This window comes from Andrographis paniculata, unplaced genomic scaffold, assembly GCF_009805555.1.
Source record: "Andrographis paniculata isolate CXL003 unplaced genomic scaffold, ASM980555v1 Contig59END, whole genome shotgun sequence".
Classification (NCBI taxonomy): domain Eukaryota; kingdom Viridiplantae; phylum Streptophyta; class Magnoliopsida; order Lamiales; family Acanthaceae; genus Andrographis; species Andrographis paniculata.
The window spans coordinates 5,745,720-5,766,695 of NW_026137594.1; the positions used below are offsets into that span (position 1 = coordinate 5,745,720).

At 34.6% G+C, this 20,976-nt stretch overlaps 1 protein-coding gene across 1 annotated transcript; it reads right to left on the reverse strand.

The window, feature by feature from the left end:
- Nucleotides 1-406: 406 nt before the first annotated feature.
- On the reverse strand, nt 407-4,290 carry LOC127258224 (uncharacterized). Its single transcript, XM_051284996.1, has 2 exons — nt 2,969-4,290; nt 407-1,382 (listed from the first exon to the last, which is right to left on the reverse strand). The coding sequence occupies exons 1-2, from the start codon at nt 3,554-3,556 to the stop codon at nt 627-629; spliced, it is 1,344 nt and encodes a 447-aa protein (XP_051140953.1). The 5' UTR covers nt 3,557-4,290; the 3' UTR covers nt 407-626.
- Nucleotides 4,291-20,976: the final 16,686 nt, after the last annotated feature.

The following is a 20,976-nucleotide window of genomic DNA, read 5'->3' on the forward strand; positions in this document are numbered from 1 at the left end:
TAGATGGATGGTTCTGACCGGGAACGGGAAGGGACAAAGTTGATGATGTTGTACTTCAACCATCATAATTAGTCAGTTAATGCGAGCAGTTAGGTTGCTTCTGTAATCCAAGCAGCACAACACGCTTGAAGAAGACGGAGATGAAGTCTACCAGCACCAAGTCCAGTAATCTATCTGTCTCCTCTCAAAACACAACTTCTTGTAATAGTACTAGTAATAGCACTAGTATTCCGCTCATTCTTTCTCTTGTTGTTATAGAATTCATACACACAACACACACACACATATCCATTCATACATTCATATCCCCAACTGCTGCACACTAATACAAGTTCTCTACTCCTTCCAAACACATAAAACAACAATCACTTCCTGTTTCCACAAGCAAACATTCAAAGAAAGAAAGAAAGAAAGAATCACCACCACCTTCATATTACTATTTCAAATATGGCAAAACTGGATCGGATCCCACAACAATTTAAACAATATCCTCCCAAATTGGAGATGGAGTCAAGACCAAGCCAGATCAGATGTCTAGCCCCTCCTCCATATAACATATTGTAGATCATAACTCAATGGGTACAGCAAGCAAGTGCAAGTGCAAGTGCAACATGATAATAATGCTGCTAAAGGAGCCTGAGATGCGACGTATCGTTCAGCCTCTTTATTTGCCAGCCCACTTTCCATGAATGCTGGAGCACAGTGACCGAAGAATCTTCTATGCAGATCTTCTGAGACATTGCCGGACTGCATCCTAGGAGGCCAGTCACCAGACATTTAATTGGTGTTGTATGGGTGAAGACCCCGACACAAGAAGAAGAAGAAGAAGATGATGATGACATGCTTCTCATGTGTAAACTTATGCTGCCAACTAACTCCCCCGGGTTATTGTGCAGCCGTGGAGACATTCCATCATCAGCCGCCTCATGATCTCCAGTGCTTGTCACTATCTGGAGTCTACTTTTACCAGACTTCTTCCGCAAAAGCCCTTGCCCTTGCCCTTGCCCTTGCCGGTTCCTATGTTGCTGTAGTAACTCCCAGTGGGATGGTATTCCATCTTGGTCATGAATCAAATTGTCAAGACCATGAGAAGTGCGATTTGGAAAAACTGCCGGGTTGTCGCTAGGATCTGGCGGAGAGAAATCAGATCTAAGTTTGTGTGGAAACGCCATGACCGTACCGTGCAAGAACTGTACCATCCGGAACTCTACCTCCCTCAGCGATTCTCCAGATGGTGCAGAAAAATCAGGCTGAAAATTCTCCATTAAACACATCATGTCAGGCGTTAAAATTTCTGACCTATGGCATCCTTCCCAGTGCCCTTGGCTCATCTCCACAAGGGCATCTGCAGATTGTATATGTTCCTCTGAGAAATTCAATTCCTGGACAATAAACTACTTCTCAATGCATAGAAAACTGTGACTGAACTACATAAAAATCTATCAGAGCATCTAAAGGCATGAAAATACAATGTACTCAATATGACATCCTAAGCAACTTGATCATACACTCGTTGAAACTCCCAAAAATTTGACTTGCAATTTAGTCATCGACAGTGTGCAAAAATCCTGGTGAATAGTGTTGTCATATAAGGGTTCAAAATCTCAAGTAGGAATTACAGATGACCTGGAGCTTCTCAGACAAGCAGCACAACACCATCAGTACATCCAATTCATGCTTTGCTTTTTTACTTTTTATTTTTTATGGCTTTGATAGGAGAATTCCCATGGTCCAGTTATTTCAAAGACAATAAGCATCAAAAGCCCTAATTAATAGGTGCATCATGTAAGTTCAGCATTCAGATGCATATGTATCAACAGTAGAAAACACAGAGATACCACCCCATTATACATAAAAATCATTTAAATGGGAATGCAATTATGGAAAACACACGCTTCCACCTTACTCAGGCTTACCAGGAGAGAATATGGAACTTTCACACGTCAATGCACACACACTCATCTCACGCATGATGTGAAATCTTAAAATTGCAGCACAAGATATCACTCAAACTAAGATTTGGTAAAATATTCAGATCACTGACAATAATCCTCATCTTTTCCTCACTTAGATTACAAAAGGTCCAATTTGTAAGATATCAGCGCAAAAAGATATCTGGAAAGAAACTTAGCACAACCAGTAAAGACAATGAACATTATGTCCAATCAATGACAAGATCACTAATGAACAAGCACATCTCAATCAGAAACCAGATCATTGACCCTTGCTGCCCAGTGAAGCGAAAAATCACAATTTTCACTGCACAAAAAGCTTGCGCAACAAGTATTTATCAATAAGTAAGATTTAATTAAATCTAGCTCACCAAGTAACTTTGATATGGCAGGAAATTCAATTGTTATCGAACAATATACATATAAAAATAAATAAGAGATTGTAGAATACCCAGCTTCTTGCTAATCCAAATGATCCAATTCTGCACCAAGTTACAGAATTGGCACCAGGGACAGTGCCCCAAAACATCAAATCACGTGCACCTAAACACTTTATCATTTCAGCCCAACCTCAATAAAACCACAGATACATATCATTAGTAGAAGAACAAGAGTCCTTGATGTTTGAGAAGTTTATGCTACAGTCTGATTCTGAGTTTTCTGCTCTAAAACTGAATGAGGAGAATATCTCTGCTCCAAAGCTTGCTTCTTTATCCTTTTGCTTAGACATAAAGAAAGTTGTGTAGTCTGTCTAATTAATGTGAATTCCTTGTTAGATTGACACATTAATTCAAGTCCTATCCAGGGACAGATTCTATGTGATAAAAAGTAAAGTACATGACGCAATTGCAGTGCTCCTCCCTATGCATTCATAAGGAACAATTAATCACTTTCTAACTAATGGCTACTTATTGGGAAATATAGTCTCATAATGATCCACTTGAAAAGAAATATCCAGATTTCAAAAACTATACGAACACACACACAGAGCAAAGAGTAGTTTTAAGGACGGATACCTGGCATACAGCTTGAGCGGTGGCGCGAACACGATCCAAAGGGGAGGTGTAAACAGCATTGAACCTGACTCCCTGAGACTTCAAAAACACCGCAAGCGCTCGAGCCTGGCGTTTCCCATTGGGAGTCAGCGCAGCATCGTGGCAGCGGCCACCGATCAAATCAGGCCTCAAATTCATATGGCACTCGCCGTGGCTAATCAAGTAAACCTCAGTATCGTCGTCGCCTGGGGCTGGGGCTGGGGCAGCGGCAGGCGCAGAGGAAGCTGAGAGGGAGCGGTGGAAGTGCGGAGGTGGGGCGAGGACATTGTAAGGGTCCCAGACCTTGATGGAAGGGCCCATGCGCGGGGTGCTGTAAGTGGAGAGCTGAGGGGAGAGCGGTGAGGCGGAGGCGTGGCACGGCAGCATTTCAGGCTCCTGCTGAAGAATTTTCTTAACGCGCGCGTGATCGGTGGCGTCGATATTGTGCCGAGCCTCCACAATATCATCGCCATCTTCTTCTACTTCTTCTTCTTCTTCACCTTCTTCGTCGTCTTCGGCTTCCAGGTGGTCATCTTCGGAAGGGACTCGAGCAGATTGCGAAGAGCCCATAGAAGGCCGGGGAAGGAAGCAGGCAAAGTGGTTGAAATTGGACTTCTAAGATCTATCCAGGATGCGTGTTTCTCGGACGGATGGGTGGTTAGTACATAGATGAGATTGGTTGATTTGGTGGGATAGGCCCACAAATCGAAGTCGAGAATGAGGCGGCGGCGGCGGCGAGGGCACGGTGAGATTGAGAATATTGGGGGGAAACGAGAAGATCGATGACAGTAGTGGTAAGATCTATATCTGCATCTATACGTAAGTAAGGGAAAAGAGAGAGAAATATGTAAAATAATAATAATAATAATAATAATGGTAATGATAATAAGATACAGATCTCATCTCATCTCACGTGGAGACTCAGACTGAGTGAGTATGAATTGATGAGACGAGATGAGGGAGAGCAGAGCTGATCCCCACTACACTACACTGCGCACCCCTCTCAACCTCAACAAGAAGGAAGAAGAAGAAGAAGAAGACAGGAGGATTGCTGCAAGAATAGGAAAATACTAGTAATAAAATAAAACAAGTAATAATAGGGAATAGGGATAGGGGGATGGTATGGTATTTTCCTTGTTTCCTTGCCTTGTATCCCCTCCCATATTTTACCGTTGAGGAGTGTATCCGAATTTGAATCTCTCAGCAAAAAGACCAAACTGTAATAAAGGTTGCCAGAGCAGAAGAGGACAGGCAGGTATAGATAGAGAGAGAGATCCTCAGGAGTCAGGACAAGCTCCTCATTCCTCATCCTCGCTTGTAATACATACATACATAAAGCGCGCACACTGACATGAATGGCTGGCCTCTGTCGGTCTCACAATAAGAGCACACAGTGGTACGCTTGAAAATGGGCTTCCAAAATCTGATGTGTTCATACTCACGGACTAAGTTCACGAATATAGAAGAATATATCATACAATGGCTCTATTTTGTTGTCTTTTTTCTTTTTCTTCTTATCCATATTATTATTAATTATTTTTTTAAAAAATAATTAAAACAAACTCAGTATTATCTTTTCTCTTCGATCCAAAATCTTCTTCGTAACACTACCATCAGAAATTTCACAACAATAACTACGGCGGCGGAAGCGGAGGACAACCACGACGGCGGCCTTCTTTTATTTTTTTGCTTGCTTTCGTCTTTCTGTTTGAGCCTCAAATCACAGCTGCGGCGGCGGATGACCACGATGGCGGCGACGGAGGCGGATGACCACAACCGCAGCGATGGCAACGGCAACGATTTGGTTTGAAAAGAAGAAGAAAGGAACAAAGCAAAAGAAGGAGACGAAGGAAAAAAGAGAGAGGAGAGAGAGGAATGAGGCATGGATTCTCCGTCGCCCGCACGAAGGGGTCATCGACTTCATTCGATTTATGAGGTTGGAAATTAGAGTCAGTGTTGTAAAACTATTTTGATTTCACTTCTAAATTGACACCAAAAAAAAAAAGAAAAAAAGAAAGAAGTCCTTCGCAAAGTGAGCCATTGTTTATGCTCTTACATTAGCACCAGCAACTTTTACTTTTTTTTTTTTATTATCTACCTACTTATTTGAATATTTATGACTTCACTTCATATTTCACTGTCCTCCCTTCCCCGCCTGTCCTTGTTCATTCTTGTTTGAAGGTAGGTAGATTATCATTATATTTTTTTTTATATAATTTGTCAATTTTTTTTTTTTTATTTCACTATGTTCTATATAATTTTTTTTTTAAAAAAATTATAATTATACATTTTAATTATATTTTTTAGAATTCATAATTTTTATTTTAATTTAACTATTTACTCATCCCAATTTTAATTTATAATTATTTTTATTAATATATTTCTTAATTACTTACTAATTATATAATACCTAAAATTTTATACCCAAACTAAAATAGACAAATTAATTGAAACGAGTGAGTAATAAGTATGTTCCAAATCCAAAGGAATGAATACACACAGTTAGATTGAGCTCACTTTTACAATCATTCTCTCATAATATCGACAATATTGTCTCCCTTGCTTGAAAAAATTCATTTGTAATCTGTAATACTCCGATTTTGGAGTATATAAAATAATATTATTATAAAAAATAAATATATTTATAATATTTTGAAATCAAGAAATTAATATTTTTTAATAAATTCTATTTATATTTTATATATTGATTATGATTGTTAACCGGATAAATATAAAATATAATATATATAATATCAAAAGAATAAATATCAAAAGAATAAATATAAAATATAATATATATATATATATAATAATATAATAATAATAATATTGAAGATGATGACGAAGAAGATATAATAATAATAATAATAATAATAATAATAATAATAATGAAGATGATGACTAAGAAGATATAATAATAATAATAATAATAATATAATATATATAATAACATAATTATATATATAAATATATAAAAGCAAGCAAGCAAACCCATGTTGGAAGGCAACAGAAGAACTAAAGGAGAGGTGGAAGAAACATGGAAAAAAAAAAAGAAGAAAGAAAAAATTAAGCCGTTCGATTTCGATTCCGACTTCGGTTATATATAATAATATAATTATATATATATATAAACAAGCAAGCAAACCCATGTTTGAAGGCAACAGAAGAACCGAAAGCAAAGGAGGAAGGAAGAAAGAAAAAGATTTAGCCGTTTAATGTTTATTCCGACTTCGGTATTGTATTCCTTGTTATACGTAGAATTTAATTATGAATTTTAATATGAATTTTGATATTGGGAATATTAAATTAGAAATTCTTAAAATAATTCATAATTGGCTATTTGGCTATTTAATCGACGAATTTCTTTAGCTAATAACCTATTCGTACTCCTAGCATCATATTCTGAGAATTTCGTATCAATCCGTGTCGAATTGAAAACGGCAGTGTACTGCACCGGCCTGTTTATTCATATCTTTAAGTATTTTTATTTAATAATCGGCGATATAAATATTATGAGGTATAAGAGTTTTATAGGTAGAATATCGTAGTCTACTAAATATAAAAATTTGAAACCCAACGAGCTAATTATAGAAATTAGCTTTTGAATGAGCAGGTAGCTCATATGAATAAACATATAGCTCAGCTGATTTGAGTAAATAATGGAACAGGTGTACGTTGGAGGAGATTTGGGTGAGATTGCAAAAGCTATGGAGTGTCGATAAGAGGTAAACAGTAATGAATTAAATCTAATTTTAAGGAAATTAGGTATGCATGTTGAATTCGATTCTGATTAATATGTTAATGTGATATTATGTGAATCATTTTGTCAGTGCATGTATATATTTATATATATGTGTGTGCGTATGCATATGAGAGACTTCACCGTTTATGATATTTGATATATGTATTTGATCGCGTTGGTGAATTTATGAAAAGGAGAATAGGTGAGCTGTCTCACCAGCCCTTTTCAGTAAATTCACTTATTTTGGCATGTTGCACACATATTGCACGGTTTATCGGATATGTTTTATGGATCTATCGTCTAGTCGCCGTGTGCGGCAGTATTAGGCGAGGGCATCATCTGAGGTTAGGATATTCGACCCCGATGTACCGTAACACTTTGGCGATAGTGGACGATAGTAGTCGGACAACTGGGTGACTTAGTCGCACAGTCATTCAGGGATTAGACCTATTGTAGTTGAGACGTATTTGGTCTAATCATTCGTGTTCGGTGTTGTTCCACTCATTGGACTGATCACTAGTGAGGTTTACCGGTAGTTTAGGATCATATGCCAAACTCCAAACGTGATCCCGTTAGAGCGCGCGAGGAGGAGTAGAGTTTCCGGGTTTCCCTTGTGTGATTCCAGGTTGCACGGATTCTACTACATTACACGGGATAGGGCTAGTCAATGGGGGTCCTATCTTCGCTATCACAGACTATGGGGCGTCTTGTGGTTAATGGCGACAACGTTCGGCTATCCATGTATTGATTGTGAGAGTCGTATGGTGGGTATATGGAAGTGACCGGATGACCGTTATACTATTATGGGTTTATCAGGTCCTTCCTTGAGCCGAGGATTTTTCGGCTATTTATTGATGATGGTCTAGTGAGCTTGTTATTACGGGGCCGAGGGTATTCCGGCTGCTTATTTAGACAGATGCAGTGAGCCTATTATTATTGAGCCGAGGTTATTCCGGCTGCTCACTTCGGCGGATGTATATATATATGTGGATGTGCATTGTTGTCGAGTTTGATATCTTTGTTGCATCATTTCACTATTTGCATGACATGACACGTATTTTATGATTGACGGGAATTAGACTTTATTTTAAAATGGTATGAAATGACATATTTCACGTTAGTTTTTAAGATGGATTTAATTCTAAACTGCTTTTAAGAAAAATATTTGTTTCAGGTATGCATGGCATATCCGAGACAAGGGACGTCTCAGGATATAGAAAGACGGGCTGAGTGAGTGAACTTACATCTATTGTATTATATGTAAATTTTTAACCAGAAAAACCTCTTGTTTAGGAGTGTGTTTTGTAAATATCTCACATGTTTACAAAAGTCGCTATTTATGTCATTTGCTTGCGCGTGACATTCACACCACGCACCGTTACGTGCGGCCAAATGATAGAAATAGCAAATTTTGCAAATATGTTGAATATATTTTGTCAGTAAGATAAATACAAGACACAAATGATAATGGGTATAAGTGGTGGGATATTTTGGCAATTTTTCCGAATAAATGATATATTGAGAAAATACTAGTTTGAAGTAATTAATATTTAAATATTATTAAAAAATTACTAAAGAATAGTTGAAAGTAAAATTTTATCGATGTATATGAATAAATTAGATATTGAATTAATAAAATAATAAAAATATATTTTTTTTGTTTTTTTATTGTTTTTCGTTGGTAAAGTACTTTGTTTTGGAAATTGTTTTTTTAAACATTTGTTGTGTTATATATAAATATATTTTTTTTTCATTACTTCAAATCATAAATTTGTTCCGGAATTTAAAAGTTCGATTTCACGTGTCATCTACGGATTTTTGCAAGCACACAACACGGTCAAGGTATTATTGTAAAAGCATTTAGAAAGATCATTCCAATCGAAAGAGCATATACAACATTGGATGCGACCGAAATGTTTCAAAAAAACATACGATTGCCGTGACATAGGCATAAGAACATTAAAAAGGTTGTGAAAATGGGGCGTAGATGTCCAAACTGGTTCCGGTATATGTGGATCTTTATTACCGGTCCGTTGTCGCTGCAGTTTGTTACTACATAAGAAGTAGTACAAACCATAATGAAATATAGTTGCATCAATCCATCATGGATGGTTCATCGGGGAAGGCAAGCTACGTCGCATGTCCGTCATGAAAGTTCGCAACTACATCCATATCCCATCAACTTTCATCTCTATCTCGTCGAAGCAAAATTGCTCCCATTCAATCCAATTAGTTATATATATATATATATAATCTTTATGTAAAACATCATATCTTTAATTATTTTCATTTATTAGATGTGATATTTTTCATATTTTGTGTGGTTATGATGTCTGTATTTATCTTTGCACAATTGAGATATTATTAATTGAAATTCGCCAATTGAGTGTTATTGAGTTTGTTCATTTTATATTTTTGGATGAATGTGTTTTTTCATATTACGTGTGGAGAATTGTGTTAGTAATATAAAAAATAATATTTTGTGATAAATTGTTGATTTTCTATGAATAAATATATATACTCCATCTGTCGGAGCCAAATGTATCCCGTTTATCTGTCCAAGTCAAAAGTATATGTTTTCCTTGTTAGTAAAAGTAACCCTCAGTTAAATACAAAAATATCTCTACTTTTTATATAATCTCACTAATGTCCATGGTAAAATATATTTCACACTTATTTATTATACTATATATTTATAAAATATTAATATACTTAAATCCGTAAGCGAAAAAAATCAAATGAATACATTTCACTCCGACAAAGTGAGTGTTATATATTATGTTAATCTGCGTATATATTGTATTTTTTTATAATAATATTTATTAAAATTCATTCTACCTAAAAACACTTAAATTAACAAAGCCATTAATTGAGATTGGCCGATTGAGAGTTATTAATTGAGATTGCTAACACATGGCCAATCGTACTCCTAATTGAGATTGGCCCATTGAGAGTTACTAATTGGGATTGGGATTAGGATTAGATATCATGATAGGACAATCCTAATTATTTTCCATGTGTTTAATTTGTTCTCTTTTCAACACATTTACCTTCCAAGCAGTGGACTAATTTGTATTGTAAGCTATATGTTATGCAATTATTATACTTTTGATGAAATTTCAAAGTTGTATCACATATGTTTAATTTGACATCAAAATTATTTCTTTTATAAATATATAACTCTATATATATTAATTATACCTTTCGTAATATTAATGCGATATTCCTTAACAAAAGAATATTATGCTATTTCTTTTCCTTTTGAATCAATTATGTGTAATGATTAACAATATTTTACAACAACTTATTAAAATTGTCACCAAAATAGCTAGTTTTTTTTTTGTTATTGTTTTATTATTCGTATATAATTTAAAAGGTGTCTGGTTGAAATTATGTTCAATAATTAATTTATTTCTATTTCTTATACAAATCAATTTTTATCACCAATAAATGAATTTCCACTTACTGTATCCATATTACTATTTTTGTCTTTCTCACATCTAAAATGTCGTAAATAATTACATACTTTAAACTCTTTTTTTTAAAAAAAATTATAATTCTTAAAATTTTAATTAGACTAATTATTTTCACTAATATACTTAAATTATAATTATATTTTTCTTAAATTCTTGTATCTACAAAAATCCGACGCAATAGCCGGAATGGAGGGAGTACAAAAAACAAAAATGATTGTTAAAATTTATGAAAATATATACAATCTTAATAATAATAGCTAAGTTATAGAATTTCAATATATGCCAAAAGTTAACCGTCATTGATCATTAATATATAAGATATATATATAACTAGTGGTACGGATGGCTACATAAAATACTTTTTCTATCCCTCTTCTTTTTTGAGTGTTTGTAAATTTGTTGTTCTTTACTATTGTAATGATTTGTGAATTATAGATTTTTAATGTCCAAATATGTCCTTTTATTTTACTCTTGGCAGATTTTAGTTTTTCACCGATTTAGGAAGGTCTTCCTCTTGTTCTGTACAAAAGCTGAAAGTTGAATATATATTTCTTTGACTTTAAATTTTTCTCAAAGGATTTGGGTCCAAGAACTCGGAAAAGAATTATATCAATATGCATATAATTTTGCAGAGAATTAAATTTTCTAGTATACACAATAAAAAAAAAAAAGAAAAAGTAGAAATTTTTTTGAAAAAACGAATAGTGTTGTGGGTTATTATAGTTTGCAATCAACACATCAATCATTTTAATATTATATTTATTATAGAAGGATTGACGGATTACCGATTATGAGTCCATAAGTATTTTTTATTAAAGGTAAATTGCTTATAACCCCCCGTGGTTTCAAAATTCAGTGTAAAATCTCCCTATACTTTAAAAATTGCATGGTACCCCCTTATACTTCAAAAAACGTTGCATGAAACCCCACCACCATGAAACTTTCCTCGTGTGATAAGAAGATGATTTCCTATCTATATGTTTTGCATGACATGGGGGTTTTATACAATATTTTTGAAAGTATAAGTGAGCATCATGCAATTTTTTAAAGTAAAATGGGAATTTATGCTGAGTTTCGAAACCATAAAGTGGTTTCATGCAATATTTTTTAAAGTATAAGGGGGCGTCATGCAATTTTTAAAGTAGATGGGGAATTTACGCTGAGTTTCGAAACCACAAGGAAGTTATGGGAAATTTTGCCTTTATTAAATTGTAATTAAAATTGATGTATTTGAAAAATTATTTGAATATTCATAGCATTTTGTACATAATATTTTTTAATTAAACAAAAAATATTAATATATTACTAATTTTCATTAGCTACATTGTCATCGGCGATTCCAATACATGGAATGGACAAAATTAGGAATAAGTTGAAGGGAGTGTATCTTTAAGAGGGCAAAAAAGTTACCGTATAATAAATCATTGTAATATTATTTTATGTTCAAGGCATTCCTTAATGGGTTGTTTATATAATTACACGGTATTAATATTTTTGTATTTTTTTTTCCCACCAAGCTTTCCTAAAACTGTTATTTAAAACACATATTCATTATCTAGGGATGGAGAAAAATTAAGAAAAAATTGAGTGCACTGTAATCGTTTGTGACAAGGCTCAGGATCACCCGAACCCGAACTTAGACGACCGATTGCAACCCGAATCCTGTCGAAGCTACTTGTTTGCTTGGAGGTTGTGATCCATTGATATTAATCAAAATGTGTAGTTTAGATTATCTTGCCACTTAAGATGTGTGGCTTAGATTAATTTGTCATTTAGTATATATAGCCTTGTTTATTTTCTTGATGGACACACAACTTAGATGAGAACATTTTTTTGAGAGGGTTTACCTAGCTTTGGAGAGATTCCTTAGAGTTGGAGTGATTTCATCCGCCGAGAGGGCAAATCGATTGCTTGAGCTTCGGATGCAATTGCGTAAGAGACGGAAGACGCATCGGCAGCCTCGGACAGTTAGTGGATTCTCGAAAGTGCTTGCTCGAGATGAGTGATTACTTTTGGAATTCGACTTATCCTATTTCTATTTCGATTTCAATTCATCATTTGTAAGTTCCCGAATATATTAGATATTTGTCTTTCAAGTTTGGTTCATGGAGATGATCATAATCCATGTCTGTTTGGGTATAAGAAAAAAATGTTTAGGATTGAGAGGGGGCGTGGTAACAGTAATTCTCATAGGTGGTTCAAATTTGGGGTGGAAAAAACTTATCAAAGGTTGATAAAATTGTCATCTTTTGGGTATTAGAAAAAAATGTTTGGTTAGAGAGTGAGTGTGGTAAGGGTGATTCTGATTGGTGATTGTATATGGGGCGTGGAGAAAATTAAGACTAAATTGATGAATTGAGTTTTTTGGGTGGCTGTATTTTATACATGTCTAAAATGTCAGGTTGGACACTGATCAGTGTGGTAAGGGTGATTCCCCTCGATGATTCCAAATTGTGGCGTGGAGAAAATTAGGACTAGGTTGATTAATTGAGTTTTCTGGATGGTTCTATTTTTATATTATGTCAAAAATGTTGAGTTGGAGAGTAAGCGTGGTAGGGGTGATTCTCATCGGTGAATCCAATTTTGGGGGTGGAGAAAGTTAATAGTAAATTGATAAATTGAGTTTTTGAGGTGGTCGTATTATATATATTTTTCTAGCATTTTCTACATGTATATTTTTTTGGTGTTCTTTTTGCTACACGTCGAGATGATGGTAATGTTTTGGGTACAAGTAAAATATGTTTGTTAAGAACTAGCGGCAGTGATTCTCATATGTGGTCTCATTTTAGGGTCTAAATTCATGAATTGAGGTTTTTCTAAGGTCGTATTTTATATTCCCACGACACGTTGTTAGCAACTTATTATCGGTGATGCCAATTTCTTAGTTTTGTGAAACTTAAGAATAAATTGAGAGAATCGTAATATTTTGGGTATAAGTTAAAAAATTTAGATTTGAGAGGGAGTGGTATCGGTGATTCCCATTTTGGGAGTTTCAAAGTGAAATGGTCATTGGTGATCCCAATATGGAGGGAAGAGAAAATTAAGACTAAATTGATGGGTTTCTTTTTTTTTTTTTGGAGGGGGGGATATTATTTTATTTATGCTTTGTCAATATTTTCTGATGTTGTTATAAAAGTATCAATATATTATACATATACAATAACAATTTATTATTTTATTTATCCTTTGTCAGTGTTTTAAGGGTGATATATACAATATCAATTTATCTAGAAGGTTAAAATTAAAAATACATTGAGAGAGTTTTAATCTTTTGGATATGAATAACCAATTTTGGGTTTGAGGGGGGAGGGGCACTATTGATAATTTCAATTTAGAGGGTTTGTAAATGCGAAATGCTCATTTGTGATTCCAATGTCGGGGGATGCAGAGGATTCATATTAGATTTATGAATTTAAGACATTTTAGGGGTATTATTTTATTTATGCTTTGTCAGTGTTTTATGACGTTGTCATAAAAGTATCAATATATTACGTATATTCAATATCAATTTATTATTTTATTTATCCTTTATCAGTGTTTTGTGGGTGATATCAATTTACTTAGAAAGTTGAAATTAAAAATACATTGAGAGACTTGTAATCTTTTGGGTATGAGTAACCAATTTTGGGTTTGAGGGGGGAGGGGGCGCTATCGGTAATTCCAATTTAGAGGGTTTGTAAATGTGAAATGCTCATTTATGATTCTAATGTCGGAGGATGGGATTTAGATTAGATTAATGAATTTAAGAAATTTTAAAGGTATTATTTTACCAATGCATTTAGAAGTATTTGGCATGTGTTTTATTTTTGTTTATTTTTACTTTCTAGTGTATTTTCTGAAAGTCGTTGTTTTGTTACACCTATTTATTAAATAAATATTCATCGGTGAAGCGCATTTCTTGGGATTGAAACAAATAAAATTAGTGTGTGAGAATTGTATTTTTTTACATAACAGTAAAAAAATTATTTACAAAATCATTAGTATTATACACATTTTTCCGATTTATGCATTCATAGGTGATGACAATTGCTTTCGATGGAAAATATAAAGAATACACTGAGAGAGATGGAATTGTTAGGGCATAAGGAAAAAAAATTGGGTTTAATATGAGGTGGTATCGGGGATATCCGTCCCTGGGGTTATGTGACTGTGTTGTTCATCCGTAATGCGAAGTGCGGGGATGCTTTTTCCTAAATGCGTTTTTTTCGAAAATCATTTTAAGGGTTACACATATTAATTAACTAAATATTAATCGGTGAAGCTTGGTTTTTGGGATGGAACAAAATAATAATAAATTGCGACAATTAAATTCAGTTGCATTAAAGTAAATGAAATTTGTCAACACGCTTAGATCTATCTTGCCGTTTTTGTCCTCACTGATATAGAAGCTAGGAGTTTTCAATCATCCCAAGAAATATATTTTAATTTTCTCTAAAATTCATGAAATTTTAGGGATTGATTTGGTTAAATAGAGAGGGAATCAAAATAAATATTAATATACTTTTATAGCGACTTAAATTATTTATTTAAGAAGACCACAAAAAAAAAGGAAAGAAAAAAATGTATACTTTAGTTAACCATTGTAATATAATAATTTAGAAATATCCCAATATTTATTAAACAATTAGGATCCATCGGGCATTGTCATTAGTGAGGATTTGACCTGTGAGGTGATGAAGATCAAATTTTAAGGGCCGGAAACATAAGACTAAATTGAGGAATTCAGGAATTTTTTGGATATTACTTTATATAAAAAATGGAAATATTGATGACTAAAAAAAACCCTTATAGTTAAAAATTATCTTACCCATTCTCCATATCTGATATTCTCCTGACAAGCACTACGAATTCTTTATATCAGTCATTTTTCCTCTAAGATACTATCAATTTCTCTATCGGTGATTCTCACCTTCTTCATCAGTGGGCCAGTCATAAGATAAACTAATTTTTTAAAAAATGATGAATTTTAAATTTGGAATATATGTATAATATTAATGTTTTTCTACATCTGTGATTCCTTGTTATCATTTTTGAGATAAAATTGGGCATTCCCAGTTTTTGTTTTGAAATTGACGCACGTATCGGTGAGACCCATTTTTTTAAAAGATGTATTAGGGACGCTAAGTTTAGTAGAAATAATTTTAATTAAGTTTTACCATAATGCCTATAGTTACCATTCCCACCTTCTCGACCTAACCCCTGTCTAAAAACCTCCGATGGGTAGTTGAAGGTCAGCCAGTGTCATCCCATTTAATGGGAACGATGTGGAGCCACCCTTGATAACCTCCGGTGATGTCACCCCAGTGCTGAGGCCTTTCTTTGAGATAAAAGAAGATGTGTAGAAGTTTAAACCCATTTTCCAAAATGTGCTTTTGATAGCGATAAACGTGCCTAAGTTCGATGCTTGTTGCGTCATTGATGGCATTACGACCATACCCTCCTTGATGAAGAAGTATGGAGAGTGGTATTCTAGGGTCTGCACTGCTTATGGAGTACAGTGGAAGACACAAGGTATAAACAAGGCAATTCATATGTTGACGTATGTTTTTCATGCAAATGATGATATTCTTACTGCAATGTCCATATTTTGGGACAATGAGAACAACGTATTCCTTTCACCCAGTAGGCCATTGTCTCCCATATTATAAGATGTTGGTATGTTGGCGAATTTAACCATTGTGGGCGAGGACCTATTTCTCGGGTTGTTCAAGATCAACTATTCTCCAAATGATCATGTTGGCCACAAGGTAAAGACAAAGGTGGGGGCTTGGAATAGCTTTCTCAAGAGGCATTACAAGGAGGACAAGTCTAGTGTTTCTGAGGTTGAGCATGCCGCTTTTATTCTTTATTGGTTAAACATGTACATCATCTGCTCAACTTTGAAGTGCATCTCGTATGCGTATTGGAATTTGGTTGTTCACATTGCATTTGGGAATTATTTTGCATTTGGGACCCTTTTTTTGGCTAATATGTATGAAGGTTTATCAACTAGTACATGTTCTTCTGGGCCATTCTATTGTTTAGAAATATAGTTTAGGTTGTATTTCCCGAATTGTTTTTATGATCTTCCGCCAATCCGACTGGATAATACAAAGATGCTTGGTACCCTCCTACATCGGTCAGGCCTGTCTAGAATAGACCTTCCGGTGCAGGAGATAGTCAAAGAGATTTTAGAGTATCAAAGGCCTCTTAAACAAAACTACTCGTATACATGTTACCTGTATTTGGCAGTCGAGCATTTGTGGTGTCCGCCGAGGTATAGTTTTCCATATGACCCCCTCAAGACTTTGCCACATCCGACGTATAAAGCATCTAGGGATCCTGCTTTGAAGCTAACATCGATCTTCCCAGGTCATCTGGTCCTTAGTATGAATGTCTTTTTTACTTGTGTTCTGTATCAGCCCCACTTGACTGCACATCAACTAGGATGTTTTCAAGGGATCCCTCATATGGTTTTATTGCCAAATGTGATGGTACCAAGAAGAGATGGGAGCCTAAGCCAAACTTCCATCAAGTTTTACGTCCAAAAAATCGATGCATACATATTGAACAACAACTATATTCCTTTCAAGCCTGACCTTGGAGCTGTTGATCCATTCGATCAGTGGTGGACAACTCTCCAATAAACAAGCATTTACAATAACCAAATAAAATGAGGCTAAAAAATAAAACCAGGAACTCAAATTAGCCAGAACCAACCTTTCTAGCAGAAATCTGGTGTGTTGCCGGAACCCGCTGCAGAACTGCAACCTGGACTGCTGGCGTGCCGTCAACTTCTCTCGAAACACTTCTTGCTCTTTCCCCTCCCTTCACCAAGACCTCGCTAAAAAATGACCTTGCTCTGATACCACTTGTTGGGAACACACAAGGGAAGATAGAGAAAAACAAATAGCAAGACACGAGAATTTAACGTGGTTTGGTCTCACAACAGATCTACATCCACGATTCCAAAATGGGATAATCCACTAAAATATTTATTACAATTTTTGCATGGCAAAAATTGTAAACGTCTTATCACAAAAACTCACCAAATCTCAATTTCACTATCTCTAGTTACTAAAGAAAAAAAAGGCTTGTTGTCATATCTTAAAATAGGACCCAATGGGGTCAATTTATAGGGACCAATCCACCTTTTTATCACATTTCCTATGTGGGACATGGGAAGTTACACAACATTTTCTATGGTGTGGTTTATTTCTTCATCTAACGGAGGTCTTGACAGACTAAGTAAGATACATAAGATATACACACACACGAACATGAAAAGAGATTTATGCTATTGAAATAAAACGCATGTTTCGGCCCATTACTTTCTCCGCGGCATTTGTGATGTTGGACCATAATGGAAGGGAGATTTCAAAAAATGCAAACAGAGGAAAAAAAATGACAGTTCCAGAATACTGTTTCTATAGAAATAGGTGTTAATGACCTCTTCTGTTTTATCTCTTTTGTCCAAAAATCAATTTATTTTCAACCTAATCGCTATGAGTACACATATTTAGGATGTTTGTTACAGTGTACAGGAACATTTTAACATCCAATTAATATATTTACTTTTGATATTAGTGTTTCTAGGTCAGACATATTAACATCGAGTATCTTGCATAGGTAGAAATTTGAACGAGACATTAAATAAGATACAAATAATATCTAGGAATTTCCATAGTTTATGTCTCGCCTATGTCGGAGCAGTACTATTCACGCCTTACTTTTTCTGTTGGACACGTGGGCATGTTATGTCTGTACAACAATAGACTGTTGTTTAGTTCAGTACCAATGGACCTTATAAAAAGATTTCAGCCCGCCAGGCTGATCTTTATGTTAAGCTCATTCAGATTATGTTTAATTTGTTAGGTTGGTTAACATCCAACTCTGTTTGACGAACACGTGTTTGGTTTGGCAGCATCAACATGCTCCTTACATATTATATGAGCAATGCCCCGTGCAAACAATCTGCAAAATATGTGCAGGCATCTTTAGCGTCAAGAAAATAGAGCAAAAATTACACGCACCATTCTTCTACCATGTTCAACGCCATGGACTTCCCCTTCAGCTCCTCCTTGTAGACATTGTGGAGCCATCATTTTTTACTATGAGACAGGTTTGTTTCGCTGTGCTCATGGTAGTTTCCCATTAGCGCCATTGGAGGTTCCTGATGTTCTTAAAGATCTTATTTTTTTAACCACACACATTCAAGCCATTTACGACTTATATTCATGCATACAATAATTCTTTCGTTTTTTCAACGCTCGGTGTTAAGTGTGATGTTCTGCTTTTTCATGTTTCCCATGTCAATGGCATGATGCATCATTGTATCAATCCACTTACATATGATACTGGCAAACCTCGTCACTTACAACTATACTACCAAGGCTCAGAAGATGAACTATGCGCTCGGACATAAAACTATCCTAATTTAGATCCAACCCTTTTTGCTCTACTGATGTCACTTACAAAATTGAATCTGTATGCTTGTTTTCTTAGACAATTATATACAATGTCCTGCTTACATAATTAACGAATCTACTTGAGCATAAGCAAACGTCTAGATCAAAGAGTTTATAATCGTCCTACAGTTAATGACATTTCTCTTATTGGGAAGATGTTCAGGGTCAATCACCAAATATCCATCATGATATCATAGTATATCCCTTTAAAGAGAGTGTTAAGAATGTCTCATATTTTTGTTTAACATATGATCATGTGCAATATCCTTTGATTCATCCATATGGTCAGCTAGGATGGCATCAAGACATCATTGAAAAATTGAGTTGTTTAGAATTGCAGATTAATGAATCTGCATCTTCTTTTTACTCAAGTATTATGAACTACCAAGAGCAAAACAACCATAAGTACTTCAATATCCATTTTTGGCATTTGTTATCATTATGGATGTGAGAAAATTTTTAATAAATAATACTTAAACTTGTTTTTGGTTTCTATGTCGTAGCATCAAATAAAAGAATAATATACAAAAGCCATGTATCTATGAGGGAAAATTATTCTTACCATTTACAAATTCTTCCATGTTGCCCAAGTGTACTGTTATACAGTGGTCAGCTTTTGCAACAATATATTATGGATCAATATATAAAAGTAAAAATTTAAACACTTGAAGACTTCCGCTTAAAACAAGCCCAAAACAATATTCAACAGGAAACTCTCCAAGGAGTCATGGATGCATATCATAACAAAACGACACAATCTTTCTATGGTTGGAAAACCTATTATACTTCCCTCCTCATTTGTCAGTGGCCCTCGCGACATGCAACAAAGATAAATGGATGCAATGGCACTTGTTTAGCAATTTGGTAAACGATATATTTTTATTAATATGACATGCAATCCACAATGGCTAAAAATTTTAACGCAGTTGTCTGCTTCAGAGAATACAATGAACTAACCTGATATAGTCACATGAATATTTTGTATGAAAATTGAGGAGCTTAAACATGATTTGTTTAAAATATATTCTTGATCATGTGCAAGTGTATTCTTATGTTATTGAATTCCGAAAAATAGGTCTTCCACAGATACACATGTTACTAATTATGTATCAACAATCAAAATTGCAAGGTCCTTAGCTTATGACTTTTATATTTCAACTGAATTGCCTAATGAAGACAAATGTACCTCTTTATATAATTTAGTCTTCAAGCATATGCATTATGGCCCTTGTAGTGTAATGAAAGTAGACAATGTTTGTATGTCAAACGGAAGATGCAAAAATGATTACCCTAAAGAATTTAACAATAAAACAACGCATAATCCCAATGGTTATTTTTTTCATACAGAAGATGTAATAATGATGCAAATGCACATGCACGAGGCAAAATTTTCGATAACCGGTGGGTAGTCCTGTACAACCCCTACTTGATAAGTAAATCTGATTGTCTTATAAATGTTGAAATATGTTCAAATATAAAACTGGTTAAATACCTATATAAATATATTTATAAAGGCCATGATCGAATAGCATATTCAGTAGGTAGCATTGAACAAGTGGATGAAATATCAACATTCCAAGCAGGTAGATGAGTAGTTTCTCCTAAAGCGTGCTGGTGAATATTTAACTATTCTCTTAACGAGATACATAATCCAGTCCTTGCACTTCATTTCCATATCCCTAATTATCAATACATAACATTTCGAGCCGAAGATCTACTAACGAACATTGTAGATTCTTCACTTCCATAGTGCACAATATTGACTGAATTTTTGAAAATGAACACGCACAATTCAAAGGCAAAAAAGCTCAGACTACTCCACCAAGAATTTCCGCAACACTTTTTATGGAACCAACCTTCACGTACATGGCATGAGAGAAAAAGAGGATTAAGCATTGGTAGGATTGTAACATTACGCCCTTATGAAGAAAAAATGGTATTACATTCGAAGGCTACTCCAATATCGCCGTTGCCCTACTTCATTTGAAGATCTTGCTAAAGTTAATGGAAATCTCCATGAAACCTTTCGTTCAACATGTGTTACTTTAGGATTACTTGACACTGACCTTGGAATTATGGATTCTCTCAAAGAAACAACACAATTTCAACTACCACAAGCATTTGCACAACTTATTGATACAATATTAATTTTTTGCAACCCTGCTAAGCCTCAGGTATTATGGAAATTTTTTTATATATTTTGCACAATTCAAACAAATGATTTGAGTGAAAAACATCCTAATTGTCTAGAAACCATGGCTGCAACAAATGTAAACAACTACTTAAAAGCTTTAGGCACATCTTTAACAGAGTATGGAATTACTA